Source organism: Polistes fuscatus, unplaced genomic scaffold, assembly GCF_010416935.1.
Source record: "Polistes fuscatus isolate 324 unplaced genomic scaffold, CU_Pfus_HIC Scaffold3, whole genome shotgun sequence".
NCBI lineage: Eukaryota > Metazoa > Arthropoda > Insecta > Hymenoptera > Vespidae > Polistes > Polistes fuscatus.
The window spans coordinates 6,412,934-6,437,501 of record NW_025113107.1 but is presented as its reverse complement, the minus strand read 5'-3'; the positions used below and the strand labels follow the sequence as shown (position 1 = coordinate 6,437,501).

General features: G+C 29.8%; 1 protein-coding gene across 11 annotated transcripts in view; it reads left to right on the top strand.

The window, feature by feature from the left end:
• LOC122519564 (cAMP-specific 3',5'-cyclic phosphodiesterase, isoforms N/G) overlaps positions 1-24,568 on the top strand; it is a 328,446-nt gene that overhangs the window by 199,761 nt on the left and 104,117 nt on the right. For 2 of the 11 annotated variants that reach the window (XM_043639093.1, XM_043639092.1), the window contains exon 2: positions 19,160-20,654. The exons of 6 other annotated variants lie outside the window; for them this stretch is intronic. In XM_043639093.1, the coding sequence (XP_043495028.1) occupies positions 19,549-20,654 (1,106 nt within the window). In that variant the 5' untranslated portion in view covers positions 19,160-19,548. Of the gene's footprint in view, positions 1-19,159; positions 20,655-24,568 lie in introns of those variants that run through there. 3 more of the 11 variants (XM_043639095.1, XM_043639097.1, XM_043639096.1) reach the window with 2 other exon arrangements.

Genomic DNA, 24,568 nt, shown 5'->3' with positions numbered 1-24,568 from the left:
ATTTTCATTTATTTTTTAATTCTACAAAATTGCATTAGAAAATTCCTTCAAAATAAATGGAACACTAACAAGTAATTAATTATACGTGTATGGATTATAATTGGTAGTATCGTATTGTATATTAGTGTAAGGCAAAATTGCATTCTAATGTCCAACCATGAAACATGTGGTTGTCCTCGATGTACCAAAATAGACATTGACGAAATTCGATATATTATAGTAAACGAAAAAATCAAATATACGTACACATATATGTGAAGACGAGCATGCCATTTATATTTAATTTATATGTCTATACATATTTGAAATTGAAAAAAAGCGAACACGAATACAAATACTTTTTGTTTTCTCGTTTAAACGGATAAAATTCAATTGACAACTAATAAAATGATCGATTTTGTAGAATGCGTTTGTCGAAAAATTGTTCTTTTTTTCGTTTTTCTTTTTTTTTCTGGAAAAGATAAAATACACATTGCTTGTCAAAACAATTTTATAAAGTTCACGTACTCGCATTATATTTTTCTTAAATTTTGATAGAGATAGAAGAAAATTCATCGTAATACTTTCAAGATTAAACTTTACTTTCGTTACGAAGTACTTAGATATACTTTTTAATATTCAAAATATAACAAAAACAAACTTCTCAAATAAGGTCTTGCAAAATTAAGTGCCAGTCGTCCATGACATTAAAAGTGTTTATAAAACGATAATCATGAATAACAATCATGAATAATAATCATGAAACAATATTATGAATAAATATAAATAATTGTAAATAGAAAACACACACACACACAAATAGATGAAGACAAGAACTTATTTGCTTACTTCTATTAATATTATTAGAAAATTTACACATTTAATAGAATAATTAAATAACAAGATTTTTATAATAAAAAGAAAAACCCGATAACTTTTTTAGTAGATAGGGATTGGAAATAAATATGATATTGGTTTAAGTTTTTGAAACAATTATAATTGTATGAAATTATCAGTTTCCTATTAATTATATTATAACTTTTATGTTTGATTTACGGAATTTCTCAATCGATATAGAACCGAATATTATCTAATAGGACCAATATGGAATTAATTTACGATACAGTTTGATATTCGATTCTCTCTCTCTCTCTCTCTCTCTCTCTCTCGATACAGAATAGAAAAATAAATTAATCGATACAATATCCAATTCTAAAGAATCGAAATCAACATTAATACGGACCAGAACCATTATAATTATAACAATTGTAAATTTTTATTCGGTATTTACTATAAATGTTACTATAAAAAACGACAAATAATAATTCGAAACGTTTATTTATTTTGAAAAATTGTTGCAATATATGTTTGTAGGTATCGTCGAAAAACGTAGTAATCAGGTTATTGTAAAAAGAAAGTAAAAAAAAAAATGTAAAGAGCACCTGGTGTAGATTTTCACACGGTTAAAAAACGACGATAGAAGGACGATCGATGACGACGAAGCTCTAGAAAGTTTCTACGAATAATAACAAAAGATCTGTCCTCAATTGGACAAACGGTTAATTCCGTGCAAAAAGGAAGTATTTCATACTGTTCTAATCTGTCCGTATAATCGGCAGACGTATAACGATTTGTAAGTAAATACATATATATCTTTATTATTAAGGGTACTCGAGCTTTCTGATAGTGTCTCGTTTGTCAAATAAACGGAAAGTAGTTTGTGCCGTCTTTTAGTCTCTCTCCTGTATTTTCCTCCCCTTATTTTTCATTCCCTCATTTTATCTCATTTTCTCTCTTTCCCTCTCTTTCTCTCCCTTTCTTTTTTCTACAAATTTATCTATCCTATAGTCGGATATTCGTATCGTGCGCATGCCTGGAACAATGTTTTTCTTTCTTACTTTCTTTTTCTTTTCCTCTCTTGTTATATCTTCAAGAAAAAAAATGAGGTTAACCAATATAAATATATACATACGTGTTCAGGCGTGTTAAAATAACAGTGAAACGAATTTGACACAAGTTTCTTTTTATCGAACAATATAGTTAATGTTTTCTTCTGTCAAATTATTTAAATTAGGAAAAATATTTTATTTTTTTTATGATATAGATTTTTTGTTTTTAAATCATCTAGAATCGTAGATAGAGAAATATGACTTTAGTAATCGTTTATTATAATTATATTTTATAATTAAGTTATTATATTTCTCGAAGAAATACTATAATTTTGTGTACTCATTTATTACAATTAGATTTTATAGTATTCAGGTTATTATAATTCAAATAAATATTTACATATTTACGCAAATCATATGAAATAAATAGAAAAAAGTGATCGTATCATCCGTCAATCGAACAAAAATAGTTTGCTTATTATTAAGAATAACGAGAAAAGGATGTTCGTATCCATCATGATTCTAACGATAGAGGAAACGAGTGATACTTTTTAAACGAGGGGTGGAATAGACTATTTTATGTTAGCATACGCTATTGTGTCTATCTCTCTTTCTTTTTCTTTTGCTCTTTCGTTGATAATAAAGTTTAAAATGGAGAGAGTCATTGTTCTTCCAATGTATTCAATCGTAATGTTACAAAATTACAAAATAAGCGAATAGAAGTACAATTTACTTGGTATCTCTTTATTTTATTTCTACTTCGACTTCTACCCTTTAACTTTATTCGAAGATAAAACTTTTATATGAGAGAACAGTCCTGGGAATAGGGAATAAAAATTGCGTAAAGTAAGAAGAATGAAAATAGCGTACAATGGAAAACGTAAAAATTGTATTTAATAACACTGACAATCATTTTTTGAATATGCCCTATGTTTTATCCAAACGTTTGTTCTTTCTTCCAGTATCAGAAAAAATTTGGTAACCCTTTTTATATAATATATTACGTACACATGTACGTATATGCAAATATATACGTTATCGATTAAACTGTAATATTTCTAATTTGTATTTTTATTTTTAAGAAAATAATAGAATGTAGACGCTAGAAAAAAAAATAATGTTCTTAGGTAATAAACGTTTATTGATTTTTTCTTTTTCTTTTTTTTTTTTCTTTTCCATGTCTTCGACCCTTACGATTATAAGAAAAATGTTCACATTTATCTTGGTTCAATCTATTTAATCTTTCACAACGTAGTTACGTTCTACTCTCAACGCTAATGACACGAGTCTACTATGGTCTCTACAAATATCATTAACGTCGACTAGTTGATCAAACCTGTGCCTATTTCTTCAATTCCTATTATACATAGAGACACGTATTCGTGTATTTTAGTGTATGTCACATTTTTATACGTATATATATATATTCTTGTGTATGCATGTGTGTGTATATGAGTACATGTACGATAATAAAACATGATTAAATTATTCACCAATAGAATTCCTAATCCTCGAACTAACAGTTCCAATGTAAATTGAAATCATTCGTTTACGACACGTGCTCGATGCAAAGGAAGAAATATATGCAAATATTGTACGAAGTGATTTCGTGATATCGATCTTCTTATCTCTCTTTTAACCTTTTTGCACGAGGAACGAAAGAACATCGAGAAAATATTATCCATTTCTCACGAGACATATTATATATATATATTTTTGATATTTAAAAATATTTTACTCATTTTTCAATGCATACTTAATTTAACGGTACAACCGTGTTATGTTTCTTTTTCTTTTGTTTTTGTTTTTGTATCGTTATACAACGTTTCAAAGAGTTAATGTTTTCTTTAACGAGAGTCGAAGAAACATCGACACAGTAGTACCAGCTTTCTATATAACGAATCGACAAATCGATAAGAGAACGTAGAGTTTTTCCTTTAGAGAATAAAGGAATGAGAGAGAAGAAGAAAAAAAAGAAGAGAAAAAAACATTGCTTTATACGCTGATTTTAAGTGAAAATGAGAAAATTAAACGAAAAGAATTGAAAATGAGTATCAATGCGATATAATGGAAAGTATTAACAATGAAATGTATAATAATAAAATTTCATTAGCTCGTGGGGAAAATAAAAAAAGAAAAGAAAAAAGGGTCGCAGTTTATTTTACAAGTCCATGGAATTTAAAATTACGTGCTTGATAATAATGTAAATTAATTTTTAAAAGGAAAGATTCATAATTTATATATTGCTTTCTCTTTCACGCTATTTCTATATTATTTCTTTTCCCAGAATCCAACTTATTGTTAATAATTCATTAATAAGATAGAACAATGTCTATGAAAAGGATTTATGGTATTAAAAGGGACCAAATACGAGGTTTATTTTTTAGCTTTATAGGAAAGACTTGTATAATAAAGAAAAATAAAATTCTCCTTGTCTTCCTTAGATTATTAAGTTACGGAAAATTTACTAAATAGAGAATTTTTATCATACCTTTGCATATAGGGATCAAGGTAGCTTGAAAAAAGAAGAAAGGAAGAAAGAGAGAGAACGAAAGAGAGGAAGAGAAAGATATAATAATTAACTATTCTTTTTTATCTTCAAAGATCATCTTATGTTAGTTAAAATATTCTTGAAAAATTTTGATAAAAATAATACTATAACACGTATATAAGCCACGTATCGTATCAAATTATAAATGAAGAGTTTGTTATGTCGATTTGTTAATTTACCAACATAAGCAATAAAAATTGATCGTACATGTGAGATAGTAATGTAGGGGGTTGGAAAAAGAGTAAAAATCAAGAACAAAACATCGTGCTAACGTCATCGCGTGTTATTATTATGCGTACGTGGCTAGTATGTATTGTAAACGTGTGTGTATTCGTTGCGTGGATCGATAACCGTGTGCTATTTTGCGCTTAGATAGTCTTTTTTTAAACGTTTTTTTTTTTTTACTTTTTTTTTTCTCACCACTAACACGACCAAACAAGTTATAGCTTAACATATATGTAACGTTATATATATTTATATCTCTTTTTCCCTTACCCTGTTTTCTTTCTCGCTTCTTTTCCATTTAACTCAAACGATATCTTCGCTTGTAATCGAGTATTACTACATTTGGACAAAAGTTGTTTTATTTTTTTCTTTTTTTTTTCTTTTTTTATGGGGTAAGTTTTCTATCGTCGTGAGAAAAGTAAACTCGTGAGAAAAGTAAACTCGTGAGAAGCAAGCAAAAGAGATGATTAACGTCAAGCAGATAGACGTTTTCATTTCAAGATTGATCGTGTAATTCCGTATGAATTTTCACGGAAACGAAATTAAACTCTACGACGTTCTATTTTTCATATTATCATTATCTGTTGATAGTAATCTTACTCATCAATCATATTTTACTTTTTCCGTTTTAAATTGCCATGGAAATTAATTAATTACACATTCGAACGTACATACGTGTAATCATTTTCCGTTCATAGTAATCCGACGTGACGGGATTATATTATACAGTTGTAGTTGTTATTTTAGTTTCTCCAGGGAAGTCATATCTTTTGAAAGGCATTCAAGTAATTTGGTTTGACAGTTAACCACATTAATTCAGACGAAATTCTATTTCACAGAAATAATAACAAGTAACTAACAAAAATATCTGTTTATTGAAGATCAAACGTTAATTAGTGGTTTCATTAATTATTGTATCGTTTTACGGTAGACCATAAACTTTTCGAGATAATGCTTCGTTCTGGTTCAGTTAATGTTATCCAACAAAATGAAAACATAAATTATTAATAGGATGGAAGGAGTTAAAGCTCCAAATAATACGTTAATCAAATATATAATTTTCGTTAGATTGCATTAAAACATTGTGTATTGAAATATTCACGATAAAGAATAAAAAGTACGTGTTTCAATTAAAAAAGTATTTAATTAAAATGAAGATTAAAAAAGAAAGACTTATTAGTTATCGTTAAAATTACGAACTCCGTAACAATTGTTGTTACATATATCGAATTTTCTTTATTATTCTTTCCGTGACGTATTTTTCCGTGACGATCATAAGTTTACTCATCCAAAGTAAGTAAAGAAAATAATCATATAAGCGTGTGATTTAGAAAATTATTTTCTTTAATTTAAATATGTAAATGTACAATGAATGAAAAAAAAGAAACAATCTCGTGCTTCATTGCAGAATTTAATTAATGTATACAGTTAATAAATATTCAAAAATAAATCCTATGTAATGGTAAACACTTTGCGATACTTTTTGTATAACCGATAGAAATCCGATAATTTATATTTACTTGTCTCCGATTAGATATATCGTAAAAATTTAAAAGCAAAAGTAGTAAAAGACAAAAAGTGCCCGAGGCTTAAACTTCTGCTTTCTAAGATAAAAGAAGAGTTCATTGTTGCGTAAAATGCACGGCTTCTCTCTATCCCCCATGGAATAATCTCATCTCGTATGGCAAAGAACTTTTCGAGATGCTTATTTTTAAAGAAAAGAAAGGAGAAAGAAAAGAATAGAAGGAAAGAAAGATAAAGATGGAGAAAGAGAGTGGGTGAAAAAGACTTTTTCATTAAAGCTTTCTTTTTCTTTATATCTTATTTTTTTTATATTTTCCATAGAATAATATTCACGTGCAAAATTAGTTTTTACGTCGCATTGAAATAACCAAAAATAATACAAAATTTTAGAAGGAAAAAATAGATAAATAGACAAATAAAAAATAATAAATGTTGCAAAGTAAAAAATAATAATAAATAATAAACAACAATATAATACAATTTCTCTCTCCTTCTCTCTCTCTCTCTCTCTCTCTCTCTCTCTCTCTATGGAATCAAGAAAATATATTATACAAGATAAAGAATACATATTTGTACGTATAACATATAAATGTAGAATTGTTATAAAAATAGAATTGCACATTATAAACTCTATCATAGCATGCAAAGCAAACGTGTACTTATTTCGAAAAGTCTTTCAACTATGATACCAACCGCATATTTATATAATAGCATTCAATTTCGTACTTTTATTCAAAAATACAATTGATTATTTATAAATGCATTTATGCAAATATATAATATATACGAAAAATTGATTGAAATGCAATATCTCTTTTTTTTTGCATAATACTTATTATTATTATTATTTATTAACTTTTACAAATCCTTTGTCAAATTTCTTGTATTAAGTTGAAGAACTTGTGTGTATTAAATGGATTTTTTAAAGATACCTTTAATGATACTATTTTCACGTGCTTATTTACATGCTTCATAACAATCATATTAATATATTTTGCAGTAATTACCGCAGGACAGTTTAAGTATGTTTGTTCAATTTTAACGACAAGAGTTTCGTTCGTTAAACTTAATGTTAGCTATGCTTAGACGTTTCCACAAGTTTATTTGTGTGGTTATACACTCATAAATGTACACACGTATACACACACACACACATACGATACATACAAACGTACGATTATTCAAAAGTAACATAGCAAAACTATTTTCGGTTTCGTGTCATCGTTTGCATCATCGTAACGAGGGCTCGATAACACTTGCCTTCTTCGATTCGACGTATATGTGTACTTCTACGGTGAATGGAGCTATTTCCGTTTACATAGGCACGTTGCTATAATTATCATTAAATTGATTTTAAAGTAAATTCAGGTAGGAGAATTAATCGTACTGAGAATTTAACGTTTTAAGTTAATATATCATTTTATAATATCTTTTAACGATCGCAATATATAAACGAGAAATTAGAAAAGATAAATATCGTCAATTTGTCAAACAACCGAAACCTTCCGTTAACAATGAAATACAAGAATCACCTCGAATAAAATGTTCTGTTCAAACTGAATAGATTGTGAAATATTTTCTTCTTCACAGGGTAAGAAAATATGAAAACGAAATTCTGAAAGGAACGGAAATAGTTAAAACGTACAAAAGAAAAATCATATATTTTATTACTCGAAATCTTCTTCCATCGTTATGGCAAAAGTAGAGATGAGCGTATTAAAATTCAAAAGGTTTTACGATTGAACGGTTACTGCATACGGAAACATTGACAATGAACGCGTTCGAAGGATTAAAATTTTCTTTTTTTTTTTTGTTGAAATTTTTTTAATCAAATTTTATTTTTCCGCGATAGATGAAATTATCTGAAGATTTTTCTAAGGCGAATGAATGGTACACTGAACCATATAATTTTTTATAGAAAATCCATATATCTAAAAATCCATTGAAATATATTCCTCAATATATACATTGTACGTTCGGATACTAAATATAAAATATAAATAATTCATTTAAAATATAGGACATATTTTTTAACAAAAGGAAACGAAGAATCTTAAAATTTAGTCATATCGACATGAACGTGACCTGACCTTTTCCCCCCCATGCAATATCCTAGGAATAAGGTAAATAGTGATATCACACGACAAGAACCGCAGCCACTACGAGCGAACGAACGAACGAACTTCCGTGAGACTCCGGCAGAGCATGAATTTCAAATTCCGGCCTCTTCACAGATGGGTAAGAAGAGAGGGAGAGAGAGAGAGAGAGTGAAAGAGAAATAGACCCCTGTGAGCCACAATTCTACTTCCCTTGATTTAGGATCGATATGATCCTGGCAAAGTGCCAAGTAACAAGGATGGCCAACCGGTGAACCGTGTCATTCCATCTGCTGTGTTTCCGCTCTCTTTTCCAAATCGTCTTTCTATTCTCTATTTATAATTGTGAACGAGCATTACGAATGCGATAGTTAATTGATTACTCACGACCTTTTGTTACATATTTATTATATATTATGTATTTCTTCTAACGATTATTTTTTGAAGCGAAATTTCTTTTGGAAGAGTACCGAAAATTTTCAACCGACACGAAAAGTGAAAGGTTTTTCAAAGGATCGCGTTATTTGAATAGGGTGGTGGAGGGGAAGGAGAGAAACAAGGAAATATCGATTGGACAAGACTTGCGCACAAACAATTTAAAGCGCGAAACGGAAAGTGCAACAATGTCATTGATAAAAATGATTGTAAAAAGGTTTTATTAGATACAGTAATGGAGGATAAGAAAGTAAAAGTACCAAAAAATAAAACCCAACTAAGCATCGAAATTTATTACATACTTTTTATGATGGAATTATTCTTTTGAAATAATTTTCATGAGATATCGGTAATATACATTAAATTGTCATAATAAATAATTATTTTACAAATTATTTGCCCTTGTATATATTTTTTTTTAAACATACCCCAAGTAAAATATAATTTATTTAATTATCAGGAATAAATTAAAATCATTTATTACATATGCTCGACGTATTCTAGACTTGTAGGAATATAATAACGTAGTATTTATGCTTTAGAAAAAAATTATAATAAAAATAATTACAATAGCATAATAACCAGGGTACGTCTCAGGGCCAATTTTAATCACATGTTTCCAGGGATATTGGAACATATCTCAATGCCCACGTGGATATATTCCATATATATTCTAGTAGCTTTTGGAATATACGATTTTTTATGAAAATTAAATGGTTTTGAGTACGTAATTCAATATGGACAGATATCAATGTGATATCAGAATTATTATTATTATTATTATTATTATTATTATTTTTATTGTTATGATTTGAATGGAAAAATTATTATTTATGATTTCTGCATAACAATTGTATTCTACGAATACATTTTCAACATTAAATATTTTATGCAGTATCTAACTAGAAAAGAAATTTTGTAAAACGAGGTCATGGAAATCCCGCCTGAAAGATTCTTTTTTTTTAACGTAAAAAACTTCAGCAGACATTTATGTAATTATTTACACTCACAATCAGAAGGATTTACGTTCCGACAATTCTTCTTTTTTTTATTTCTTTTGTACATTGAATTATACTTTTACCAAGAATGAATTTAATTGTGATTCTTCCAATTTTACAGAGGACAAAGATTTGAAACTTATAATTAGTATTCGCCAATCGGAGTTCAAAATTAAATCATACCTTTTACACATGAAAAGCTTCGAAATCTTTTGTCATTTTATGAGATAATTGCCAATATTGATTGGCAACAAAATTAATTGATTTTCTCAACGTTATACAAAGAATAATCAGACTCGCGTATTTTCTTAACGAGAACAAAAAAAACGTTCGTTAGTTGTTCTAATTTCTTTCATTTCCATATTTTCGTCATATCAAATATTTTCAAGTTTCATCGACGAAAGAGAATAATACAAATTCTTTTTACCCCAAGTCCAAAAGACAAAGGGGAAGCAGTCAGCTTTGGTGTCGCCTATGGCGTCGGTATATTCATGATATATAAAGCTTTTGATGTATCGTCGGATCCAATCGATCGCAAACGACGCAAACTTCGTGCTCAAAAAGATAGACATGAACAAAAACACGCGAATAAATTCAATATCAGAAAACTATGGATATGTGTGTATGATACATCGCAACATTTCGCGGTATAATTGAATTGACAAGAATTATAAAAAATAAAACAAAATATATATTATTTTCTATCAAACAATAAATTTACAAAAAGAACGAAAGAAATAAACACGAAATAGATAAAAAGAGGATGACCTCAGCCCTCAAAAACAAAAAGAAGAAAAAAAGAAGAAAACATGTGAAAAAGTTTGATATAACACATATAATGTTTCGTTGAGAGTACAGTTTTTTTGTCTTCTCTCTTGTTCGTTCCGTAAACGTAATTCGTTTGGTTGAACAGTCCGTTCCTCGGGAATAGATTACTTTCCTTGTTTTAGTATTCTTTGAGTGCTTGAAGAGAGGAAAGAGGAAAGCAACAATGTATCCTTAGGGTATATCCTGACCTTTTGGTCTTCCTTCCTTCCTTCCTTCTTTTCTTCCTTGTTATAAAATGGTTGAGACAATAACGTATGCCCACTCATGTGCATTCTTTGCATAAAAAATGTGCACATTAGTAGTAATCTCTTAGGGTAATATTATCTCTCGTTAAAAATTCCATCCATACAATTTCTCCTATTTTATTTTATTCCTTGATTATATAATTTGCAGGATATTTCATAAATTCTCGTCCTATATCTATTACTTTAAATTGTACATTTTTATATCTTTATTTTTGATTACGATTTTTAAATAGGTATTAACTTTTAAAAGAAGAAAGAATTAGTTTATGCATATTTATATATAATAAAATATACGATATTTAATTGTACATAAATATACGTATATTTATATATACTTTTAAACTCTCATATTTGTATGGTATCCTAATTGTGTATAAAACTTTTTCGATACGAAGTTAACAACTAACCGTGATATCCTAATATATTTTTGATAACGGTCTAACTCGACGAACTTTCTTTTAAATTTTCTTCTTACGTAACAAGCTACATAGGTTTCAATGAATCGATAAAAGTTGTGTTTGTTATCGACTTCTTGCGAGACATAAGGTTTGGAGATTGGCCAATCTTTCTCAAAGCAAACGATATATCTTCTTAGTTCAAATCATTCAATGACGTTTGTCTACGACGTTTTACGTCATGATAAATACAGTTCGTTGTACTTTCGACAAGTCATTGGTAATAAATAAATAACACAAACGCTTACATATTATAAGAAGAATGAAATTACTTCGAAATGATCGACAAACGTTGCGGGGAAACGATCTAATAAATGTCTTGATTTTGAAAAAGTAAACAAACTTTGAACATACGCGAAAAAGTTGTTTCAGCTGCACGTTAAAAGCATTATTTCTCTCTCTCTCTCTCTTTATTTCTTTTTCTTTCTGTCTCTTACACTACGAAGGAATCTTTTTCTACGATTTTTTTTTCGATAACACAGAACGAAATTCAACGCGCAAATAATTCTTTTCTTTTTGTAAAATTGCAAAAAAAAAAAAACGACTAATAAAAGAAATACACGTCAATTGTATATTTTGATGAAGCACAAAATTTCACTCTAAATGTTAACAATATTATTCGACTTGGCGTTAAACGTTTAAAATGAATGATCCTTTATCATTTTATTTTTTCTTCTCTCGTTCGCATATTTTCGGTCGTTAACTATATACATTTTTTTTTAAACCTCATCTATTTCTCTCTTTTTTTCTCAAGATTGACATGCCGTTGCATTGAATTTTCATAAATAATATAGTTCCCATAGGGTTAGGAATACCGAAGTGTTTCGCACGCTTATGCTATTATAATGTAATCTCTATCTGGTTTGTTCCATGGATGCGGATACTCTGTTAGTCTGGCCATAATCCTACTATTGAAATTTCAATATAACGGCTAAGAGAACATTAGGAGATGAAATTGCATTATCGAATCGTTCAAAGAACATTTATAAGAAAATTTCGTATGCTTTTAAAAAACAATTCCTTTTTAATGAGAAAATGTCCTACTTTAAATAGTTTTCAAGAAAAAGAGAGAGAAAGAAAATTAAATTTGAACGCTAAATGAATTCTACATAATATTGAAATAACAAACACTATTTAACGATTCATTTTTGACATTATCGTGAAAATTATATTGAATTAAATTCGTTTAAAATAATATGGTGTGAAATAATTAATAAACTTATTTTTTTTTAATTTTTACTTAGACCACTTTCATAATTATTCAGTCAGAATTGGACGTGACGTCTTTCATTTCCTCCCCCCTCCTAACTACGGACGCTTAATTTTATTTTCAAAAATGCTTTTCGATCGATCCACTAGCACTGCACTCTATGTAAGTGTTACTTAATAGACATCTTTCAATGCAGTGCTTCTCAATCCTTTTATAACATATTTGTTCGTTAAAATTTGTGTTTCTTATAAAATAAAAGCTTTAAACAAATGTACTTGCCAATATGTGTCCAAATTGATCGTTATCATTACGAAGTAATAGAATAGAAGAAGTGTGTGATTATATTTTATTAATAAAATTAAAATTCGACGCGAAATTAAAAAAAAATCTCTCGCAGCCTATTTAATTGGAAAATACTGTTTTAAATAAAAAAGACAAGAAAAGGACAACGATATAACAAAAATATTTGAAATATATTAAATATATACGTCAAAACAGATTTTTTTTCCCATATTATTTCAAAAACGTGTGCTTTATTTACTTACATAATGTATGTAGTCGTATAGGAACAACGGAGCTTCGTTCTTGTCCACGAGAGAATTTTATTCTGTTTTATGGAAAATGGTATTTGTGATAAAACCCTCTGTATTGAAAATACATAAATAAATTTTTCCGTTTCGCATTACGTTCGTTTTCGCAATGAACTTATTTTATAGTTAAATATCATCCGAACGCATTTGGTTGAACGCGATTTCGTTCGTTTTTATTATCGTTTTAATAACAAAGAATACAAACAACAAATTATCACATATACACATTATCACGAATGCATTATCGTTGACTATAAATTTAATTCGGCATAATATGTATGTATATATACACGCGCGCATATTTTTAAAGAGACATAAATTTAATATCATTTTATATTGCAATTAAAAGTAACTCGAAAATTTATCTGGTCGAGCATTAAATTTGATTGTTATTACCGAATTGTCGTCATCATTATCGTCAAGAGATCGATATCCAGATTGAAAGCTTTTATCGGCTTCGTATTTTTCTATGGGCGTTCCCTTTAATTCCAGCCGATTGCTCGATTCCATTCTATACTCATCCAGATTATCTAGGGAAAGGTTCGGTCTGACAGCTACCAACATCCGTGATGACTATTATATGTGTGTTTCATTTTTCTTTTTTTCTTTTCTTTCCTTTTTTTAACCACGATCGATGACGAACGAAAAACCTTCTCGAAGAATTCTGAAAATGATCTCCCGAAGGAATTGTAACTCGCTCTAGAGATAGCACGCTCGTTATCTCGTTTAATTATGCAATCTTGGCAAGTTAGCATCGTTCTTACGAAACGGCATAAAACAGAACAAAAAAAAAATAAAAAGAGAAAAGAAAGAAAAAAAGAAATGATTTCGCTTGTAATTACATCGATAATATTATATGTTCGTATACGAAGAAAGAGATCATTACATTGTCTCTCTGATTAAACTCAGTAAATTGCTGAAGCGGCAAATGCTTCTCGTTTCACGTCACGACCTTCACATAATTCGTCGGATTTATACGGATCTCGCTGTTTCAGTAAAACGTGTTGTGCATGAGACGCAAAAATCGTTGAAAACAAAAAAATCTTTTCTTGAAAAATTTCAGGAATAAAAATAAAAGAAAAATAACAAAAAATAAAAGATACAAGAAGAACACGAGGTATTCTGTTTATATATGGACCGTTTATTTTGAAAGTGGTGTAAGTCCATTTTCTCTTGTTTCGAGAAAATTAAAGATTAATATATCTGTTGTCTGTTAATTTCATTTACCGACCAATTTTAAATTGTACAAAACATGGAAATTTTTAAAAAAATTAAACACAGACTAGTTATACATACAAAATTTACATTAAATTAAGGATGAATTACGTGATATCTCATTTTTTTCAAAAATGGACTTACACCACTTTCAAAATAAACGGTCCATATATTGTCTTTTTTTTTTTATATACGCGATTATAGTAGCAATAACAACGTTAACAATAACTTTGTTCTCGTTCATTAAAATTTTTACTACGTCTATCCCCCTTACATCGAATTTTTAATTTGTATTTCATTGAAATCACATTTGTTCTTTTAGAATATTATACGTGAAATCAATATGAAATGGGTTAAATTTAGGTTGTTTTCTTTTTCCAATTTTTCTCATTTGTTTGCTTATTTCCTTTGCTTATACTTTGAAATCGACTCATGACATACTTTCTTTAGACTTCAAGGATGAATAAAGAACCTTAACTAACCTTCTTTTCTATATATCGTGAATTATTACTCGTGCGATAATAATCTGTTATTAATTTTTTTTTCTTTTTTTGTTTACAAAATCACGTCCATTGTACGTCAAGATGACATCGATAGAGGTAAAAACGTTCGTTTTGTTAAATTACTGTGATAACTATTTGCCGTAACTAACAACGTATCTGTAAAACAGCGCATTTTAACTCGAAGAATCTTATGACTATGGTACATACATTTTAACAACGTACCACATAAACGGTATTTTTTATTTTATAGCTAAATTAATAACTCGTTCATATTTTCTACGGTTTCTTATAAAATATACTACAATAGGAAGTAATAGGATTATATAAAGTATTATACAAATTAATCTCTCTCTCTCTGAAAATTATTAACTACGACTTAAAGTTGTAAGGAATTTTAGGAACCCATAGTGTTAGTATAGTTTAAGCTTACAAACGTGAACAGTTCAACGTAATACAAGAACATATCGTTCCGACATTAAGTAAGGTAACTGTTAATGGTTAATTGATTCCAGTTCGTGAAACAACGGCACCACTTGACCTAGAACTTTGACAACTAAGTAAATCAGTAAACAAGCGGCTAGCGTTCTGGTAGAATCGATGAAGCTATTAAATTATCTGGCATCCATTTAAACCGGTAGTAACGAAGCCGAGAAAATCCTTCTATCGTTAAGGTACGACCACTATTCGATATTTCGATCCTTTATTCGTAATTGCGATATATTACATGGCGTATGTATGTCCGTTAAATACCTATATGTATGATATTACCGTGAAAGACAGAAATTTGAGAATGACAAAATTAGAAGAAATCAATTAGAAGAAAAAAGATTAGAAATATTAATGTATAAGAGTAAACCCAAATATTCAGTCTTTCACCGATGCATTTGATATGTGTTAACATTCACTATGTGAATCTTGACATTCTCCAATTTCGATCTTTCGCGATAACATCTATATTACGATTCTGACCGACTTGAAATAATATGTATATTATATATAAACGTATGAACATATTTATATATACATTTATATGTATATATCTACCGTATGCACATAACTTTATACATATATATGTATGTATATACTTAAATATCTATTACGTATTACTGCTTTTATCGTATTACACGTGTCCTTCCGCTCAGGTGAACTCGATGAATCGTTCTCGTCGTCGTCGACCTCGGAGTCGATCGACCCTTTCTTCGCAAACTCTCTATTTACCTAACTACATTCTTATCTACGACAACTACTTATTTGCCTAGTCATTTTATCGAAGAAATTAGGCTACCACGTCCCTGAGTATTTAGGATATTTACCTACCCATTAGCACGAAAATCATTGAATACTTTTGTCTTATAATAATCTTCGATAAAGTGTCAATGTTCTTTCGAACATTTAGTTCGTAGGAACATTTTATTTCATTTCTATAGACAAGTTATCTTTCATTTGAATGGTTGAATTTAAATACGATTACGTACGTTTATCACTTGGATGACTCCGTTCGAACGAAAATACAATATCAAATTGGCAAAGTGAAATACTAGATAAATTAGCACCAGAGAGAAACTTCTTTGCCAATACCTTAAAATTGTTAAATCGGTAAAGGTCTTGGTCAACCTTGTAATGTCGACTAAGAGAAAACATTTGGCACATTTTCCTGGCAACTATTTGGCCTATTTTTCCCTACAAGAAAAAGAAATCGAAGCCTCGCGTTAATTTAAGAAATGTCATATTCGAAACTTTGCTACTTATGTGTTATATCTCATCTGCCAGTAGTATTAATGCTTAGTAATATTTCGTTTGATGTCCTTTCATTTTTCCATTTAGGTTAGCAAGGTCGCTCTAATCTTTATCAACGATTTACACGAACATGAACAATAACGGGAGTTAATTCATGCGTTCTATAAATGTGCCTCGTTATGAAAGAAATTGAAAACGATTCGTGTACCGTGCTTGATCATACTAATTTTCTTTCTGCCTATTAATTTGAAAAATATTAATAGGAAATTCTGTTCACCTTGGTGTGAATTTAAAGCGTTAATCAAATTATTTAAAAAAAAAAGACATCTCGTTAAATCGTTCACAAGTTTAACGCTTCGAATCACCCCATCGTTGCATTGAACCATATTTGCATTGAATATAAAGAATATCATTTCCGTTATGATTTTTTCAATTTATTCTCTTTTCTTTTTGTTTCTTTTTTTTTTGCAAAAAAATACAAAAGAAATTGAAAAATATAGAAATTAATTTTAACCCTTCGATACGCACGATACGTGTTTTCTTCGAAACATTTAGAAAAAGGTATACTACTAATTACTTGATAAATATTTTTGTAGAAATAATTGCAAATTAATAGAAAAAATAACTTTGTTTTGCTAAATTTATTAGTGAACTAAATTGTTTCACATATTGCAATACATTACACATTCCAACTGCATTAAACAGTAGTATATTGTAATTTTACAATCCTACGTCAGTGTAAAATTGGTATTGTTTATTTATATACTTGTCGTTGAACACAACTGATGTATTTTTGAATCTATACTGATTTATTTTGAGTTAGAGAGAAGTATGTATATATTATAATATTCTCAAACTTACAAAATAATTCAAGTACGTAGACAGAATGAAATCGAAAATACATAATCTTTAAGATTGCTATCGAAAACAACAAACGTCAGTTGTCTGTCACAGGTGTCCTTTGAATAAATAGGTGATTTTGACAAAATGTTTCTCGATCGATACCCCATCATAAATTCTTTTAAATTTAAAATCAATTTTGATACGATGCGACACGAGTTACATTAATTTTATATTACACTAATGTTATATTTGAAAAGTTCGATATTCTCGAAAAAATTGAAGTGAATAAAAAAAGAAGTATTTTATTTTATTTTATTTACGTTAGACACTTCAATCGCGTTCAAAAGAGCATTATTATTGTTGGTATCAAAAAACATTTGTATAAATGGTCAAAATGTATCCGGACAATTATTCATTGAAATAGAAATTTTTTTTCGTAACTTTTTTCCCTCACCAACTCGTCTGTTCTAAAAGACTCTTCTTCTTTTTTTCTTTTTTATTAATTTTTTTCTTTTATCTTCACTCTGTTTGGTAGAAATAAAATAGAAGAAAGGTAAGATTATGCACTAGCGAGCGAACATAGAACATAGAACGTTCTCTCTCACATTGTATTCATTGTTTCACGCGCAACCATTACAACGAATTTATTCGAATCTCACACGAAAGAGATAACGTACATGAATAGATGGATTAATCGCGTGAATTATCACATTGAAACTTTGAATTTAATTATGGTTCGTTTATTCATAAATATGTTTCCTTTGATTTACCTTTTGTTCTATTAAAATTTCAAATTTGTAGGTAAAATTAATAGGTTAACAGTATTACAATAAATACGATGACTCTCGAGAACAGTTGTATTTAATTAATAACAAATATTAGTAACAATATCCTTCGTTGTTAAATATAATTGAATTTTGATGTATTATTTTTGTTCTATTTATAAATAATAATTTACGTAAGAGTTACGTGAAAGCTGAACCGAAAAATTTGAACTTTAGGGTTTGGAAATGCGTAGAACATTATTCGATGATAAAAGATTGAGCTGTTGATAGACACGAACGATTAAAGTCGGTTTATTATAGGAAGAAGGGAAAGAGGTTTGCCCCGTGTAAGTTCGTAGAGTATTTTAAAAAGGATTTAGTGCAAGTCACGCGATAACATGATTCGAGGATACCGAGAGAGATATTTGAGTTCGCCTTGAAACCGGAAACGAGAAGTCTATTTCGGGTGCGTGTAAGGGATAGGTCCGATAGCGATAATTAAGGGAGGAAATAAAAAATGTGATTAGGAAATATCAAGCTTTTCTTATCTTACAAACCAGAGAAGCACGCGAAAGAATTTTATTCTACGTTTCTTTTTTTAATTTTTATTTTTTCTATTTGAGTGTCTATTTGTAAATTTGATATATTTTTCATTGCTGTCTTTTTCGCTACTTCAAATATTTAGTTCGTTTGATCTATTAATTTTACTATTAAATCTATCGTTAAAGATTTATCATTCTAGGGATGAGAGTATAGGTTAATTCCCTTTCAGTTTGCGTTAGCTAATTCTTTATAATACACACAGACGAACGCGTGCACGTACACTTATATCAGAGATTCATTAAGCAAATAGAATCATGAGTTTTCATGGATTACTCTTGTTTGATTTAATGCTTTTACTATATAAACTTACCTAAGAACGACGTTGATCCTTCTGAATGATATTCTAAGTATAACCGTAGATATGTTTGCGAAGTAATTATACAAAAACCGATACGCGTTCCTGTGATTCCAAGTGTTTCGATTCGTTCGTATTTTTGAAACAGTCTGGTAAAGTACCCTTGACTTTCAGCTTCGTCGTCGTCGTCGTCATCGTCATCGTCGTCTCGATCGAGAATTGGCAAGATGTACTTAACAAAAAACCGGAAAGAACAATACTGAATGATTCGTACCTGTTAAAAATACTGAAATAATCGAAGAAGAGGTCAAATCTAATGGGTCTTTTGTACAGAAGAATCATCTAAATCGTCCGAATGGTGTTCTAACCGAAGAAATCAATACGAACCGAATAATCCAACTATTGTAATGATTTTCTGACGAACTGAGACTTCTTTTAACCCTCCCCCAACTCTTGACAAACTTATCCCACCCTCATTGTCCGACCAAACAAATTTCACATTCACCCGAGTGATAGAAGATTTTCGATAACTTTTTGTAAATTGAGAAAAAGGTCTTATCGAGATGGAGGAGGATGACACGGAGGACATACCGGTGACTTTGACTAACAAATTGGTCAAAAAGAAAACTATATCGGCAACGAAACAAAAAAGGATGACAACGACGACGACTAACGCGCTTGAGTATTCATCAGTTAGAACATTCGGCGGTCAGATCAGTATTCGTAGACAAGATTCCGCCGAAGAATCCGATACAATGGAATACGCTTCCGAGAACGAGGTCGAAAATATACCTACAGACGAGGATTACTGTCGAGAGCCATTAGTGATCGATGAGAAAGGCAACAGGATATCCGGAATTGACAGGCACTCAGTGGATCTTCCTGAGGAAGCAGAGTCACTTTTGATGGGTCGTCAAAAAACGAGTCATTGTTTTTCATCAACGACCATTTGCGTTAACGAGGAAGATAATACTACACGTAGCACAACTAGTAGATTCTCGACTGGCTCGAGACTCGGTCTTTTTATGAGCAGACGGAGTCCACAATCGAGTTCGAGTCAGGAAGAATACGAGCCCGAAGTTAAAAGTTTGTCTAGATTGCAAAAACAACAACAGCAACCACAGCAACAACATCTTTTAACAACTGATAGTAGTAGTAGTGGACAAGTAACGGCAAGATCAATGGAAAGCTTACGTTCATCGCGAAACTTTCTCAGTGCCGATGATCGTTACAGCGACGAACGAAAATCATTAGAATCCTTGTCCTCTTCTTCGGAAACTCACCTGACAACTTCGAAAAGTCACTATCGAAGTTTTCTCACGTCATCTAGCAAGGACGTTCGCAGAATCGTTACTCAGGGCGAATCTAAAAGCAGTGACAATCTTCATCGCGAAGAAAGCCTTAACGCTGAGGTTCGTCGTGGTCTATTCGCCAATACCGGCCTCGAAAGAAAATTACCTCAACATCTAAGCCTTCCACCGCCATCGAACGTTTTCTCCTTGACCAGCCCGGGTGGCAGCGATCGAAAAATTACGATACTTAGTCCACATTCACCGATACACACCACTGAATTCCAATTCTCCGCGCAAACATTGAAGAGTAGGCGGAAGAAGGCCATCGTCTTGCCTAGGTTGGTGTTGCCCCGAAGCGATTCCGAAGTCTTTTTAGAGTGAGTAGTCGATTGTCGATGATTTTTAGCCTCCTGGTCATTACTTCTTTGGCAGTGTGTCCTCGTCAAAGTGATTTGTAAGTTCGCTGGGTTTAACTTTTCAGCTTAATTTTACTCTTTCTCTTCGAAGATTGCATTATTGCTTCGAAATTTTTGCTTTTTAGCACGCTAAATATATGAAAATCTTATCCATTCTCAATCTAATTGCTTTTTCTGTTTTTTTTTTTTTTTTAAATTTTTTATTACTCGGCATGAGCTTTATTATTAGCTTTTATAATGCACTCGTCTCTCCTAAAACAACGTCTGTTATTCCATATCGTGTATGAAAAATGTGCTTCAAATGAAATAAAATTCCAATGAAAATATACGTGCTGTATAATAGTTGCCCTAGTTTATTTAAAAGTTCTGTCGAATGCAAACCTTTGCATGAGAATACCATGTTATAGGAAAGTTGATGCATTTCTTATAGAATATTATATTCAAACTATACTTTCATAATAATCTGTTATAAGAGAATTGAATTCATATTGGCAAACGAATTTATATTCTCGGATTTTTTCGAAATAAATCAGCCATCTTACTTAATATGATATTGTTCTTGCTTTAGTTTCTATCCCGTTATTGGTAGTCATTTTAAAGAGAATACTATGATTGCATATTACGGATAATAGAATCAGTTTCGTATAGACGATGGTATCATGTTCTAGGTATTTACTATGATGAGTGAGGGAGAAAGAGAGAAAGCACATTATGATTTTCCGTAGCAAGAAAATATATATATATATATATATATATATATATATATATATATAGAGAGAGAGAGAGAGAGAGAGAAAAGGTACACTCATAGTTGTATAGAAATAGTTATTATCTAGACAGTTATGTAACCAGAACAATAACTGAATTGCTTCAGGCGTCTGTTCTAACACTATTGTCAGAGGAGAACTCATTTGCTTGACTATTGTTGAATTAATTTGATCTAGTTTAAACCTTAGGCATTGTTGGATATTTCGAATTTTGTTCATATTATCCAATTTATTGACAGTAGCTATTTATTCAAATAATTAATTATTCATAAGTATAGATTAATATCATCTATTATTTTATTTTTTCAATCGATTAACAGACTAATTGGATTTTTCTCATCGAAATTTTTTCGATACATTACATACGTTCGATACAATCTCGCCATAGAAATTGATCCAATTTTGTTCGCGTAATTGTTTATCGAACCGTATTTTTTTCGTTTTACAATCGGATCATATTTGTTTAAAAACCATTTTAATCGTATAATCGTTAACAACAATTACAGAGAATCATTGAAACATTTGGGAAATATAATTGGATTTCGATCGTATGTAATTTGTCGAGAATCAATCTCGAGATTTGGGATTTCGTTTGATTCTCTATGTGTTCTTCAGTTAAATCAAATTTTTACTTTCTTATTTTTGTTATTTCATTTTTCTTTTTGTACGTTAAATATCATATTCTCATATATATATATATATATATATATATATAGAGAGAGAGAGAGAGAAAAAGAGAGAAAGAGAGAGTTGTGCACATTTTATTCGTCAAAGAGGATATTCAATTTCGACTGGCTTTTACAAAATCAAGGCAGGACATTTTTCTCTTTTCTTTTTTTTCCTTTTCTTTTTTTCTCTTTTTTTGCGAATTCATGACTTATTAAAAAAAAGGGAAGGATTAACGCTAATTAACTTGGAATTTTTCAATTTCTCCCAGCTCTTGTAAGGATAGTACAGGTATATTGGTAGATAGGTATATATATATATAAATGTGTGCTTTGGATTAATTAAAATTTTTGTGAACGTTCTTTTTTGACTTTCCGTCACTATACGATATGAAATCTTGTTCAATTTTTTCCTTCTGTTTTAATTCTTCCTATAAACGACAACGACGAAAGTAATCCGTCGCTCGGAAAGTAATCTCATTTTATCAAAGATAAATAATCGCGATTCTTTAATATTTAAAATCCAAGACGTTTTTAATGATCGTGAATGATCGACTTTGATAAATATTGTGACCTTGGACAAATATTGATATGTAGATAAGTGGCTAAAATTGTAAGATAATTTATTTTTATTCATTTCAAGCTAAATTCGGATATGAACTCGAATAAATTTTAATATATTAATATATTATATGAATTAAAAGAAAAAAAAGTACGATAAATTTTTAAAAATTCGTTAAATTCATCGTGTGTGTGTTATATATGTATGAATGTGTAAATAATATATTCCTTAAGCATCGATCTGTTGTCATTACTTCGAAATACACATTTATGACTTTATGCAGCAATCATTAGTCTTTTAAAGATCTTCGTGGAGAACAAACGTGTAGTTTTAATTACTCGATGAAAATATCACTTTTTAATTCTTTTTTTTTAGTTAACTATAATAATATTCACATGTGAAAAAGTAAACTAATATTCATATATGAAAAAAGTATTGATAACAGTCAACGAATAGTTCGTAATAAAAATCAAATGTGATCAGCATGAAAAAGATACATAAAAGAGACACGTTCAAAAAAAAAGCTTTCTTTATTCTTAAATATTTATTTAATTCTTTCTTTCTCTCTTTTTCTATCTCTATCTCTTTTACTCTCATTCACTTTACCCAAAATATATTTCCCATCGTAAGAGTTCTTCCAGCCTTTTTTTTACTACGAAGAAAACAAAAGAAATGATTTTTGAAGCGAGTACTTTTTACGATGAACGTATGTTTGTTCTCTGTGTTTGTGTATATTCACATACATGCGTAGATAATACATATATATATATATACAGCAACTACGTTATCTAAAGTATACCTTCTATACATTTGAAACTTAGTTCTTATTTTTATTACTTTTACTTTCATTTTCTTCGTAACACAGTGTAAGAAGTTGTCATAGTTTCACAAGTCTTACGTAAAATCCTTCGCGTGTATATATTTCAATTCCTAAAAGCTCTCTCGATGCCACAACTATCCTCGCATGCTCGTAATTATACAGAAGAGTATAATCTTTAACACCCCCAAGCTAGCATACAATTAGCGTTTTAGTTTTCCTTCGTACATGTGTTCGCGTGGTTGGAAACCGTAGCGACTACTGCTTCTCCATTTTCCCTTGACCTAGATTACGATTTTCGATTTTGTTCTATTAGAATTCGAAATCTCGGGAAACGGCCGATGATTATTCTGAATGTGTATGATTAAATTGATCTTTTGCAGTTGAAAACGATGATATTCGAGTACCTATTACCTTGTGTGTGTGTGTGTGTGTGTGTAGAAAATTATTCGAAAAGATGAAAATTAACTTATCAAAATAAACTCTGTTTTGAAATAAGTTTATATTATAAGTTCTATTCTAAATCATTTTTCTGTGTCTTATTTATATATGATTCTGTACGTGTATATAGTGCAAATATATGTACATATATGTGTGCATATGTGGAAGAGAGTGGAAACATCGACTTAATTTTTTTCAACTGCTTCGTTAGCCACATTTCAAATCGAACTTGTTCTGACGTCATTGTTAAAGCGCCGCCCTCACGTATTAACACTAACGCATGCACGCAAACGTATACGTTTAATCTCTTTTAGTAATTTAATCCTTTGAGTAATAAATTTTTATGGTTAGTTGTGCCTTCTAAGAATGAGTTTTAGAAATCTTAGTTACTTGAAATGAATAATTTTTTAAATTGAACTAGCAAGATTAAATAAATGCAAACTAATCAGACAGATTTCAAAAGTAATTAATGTTTATTAATGCGGATTATTTTAATTATGTCGCAAATAGATGAGTATGTCGAATTAAATGAAATTCCTTTGGAATATTTTTTTCCAGTATCTATTTAAAAATACATTATTATATACATAGAAGAAATAACGAGATGTTCGTCCATTATAATT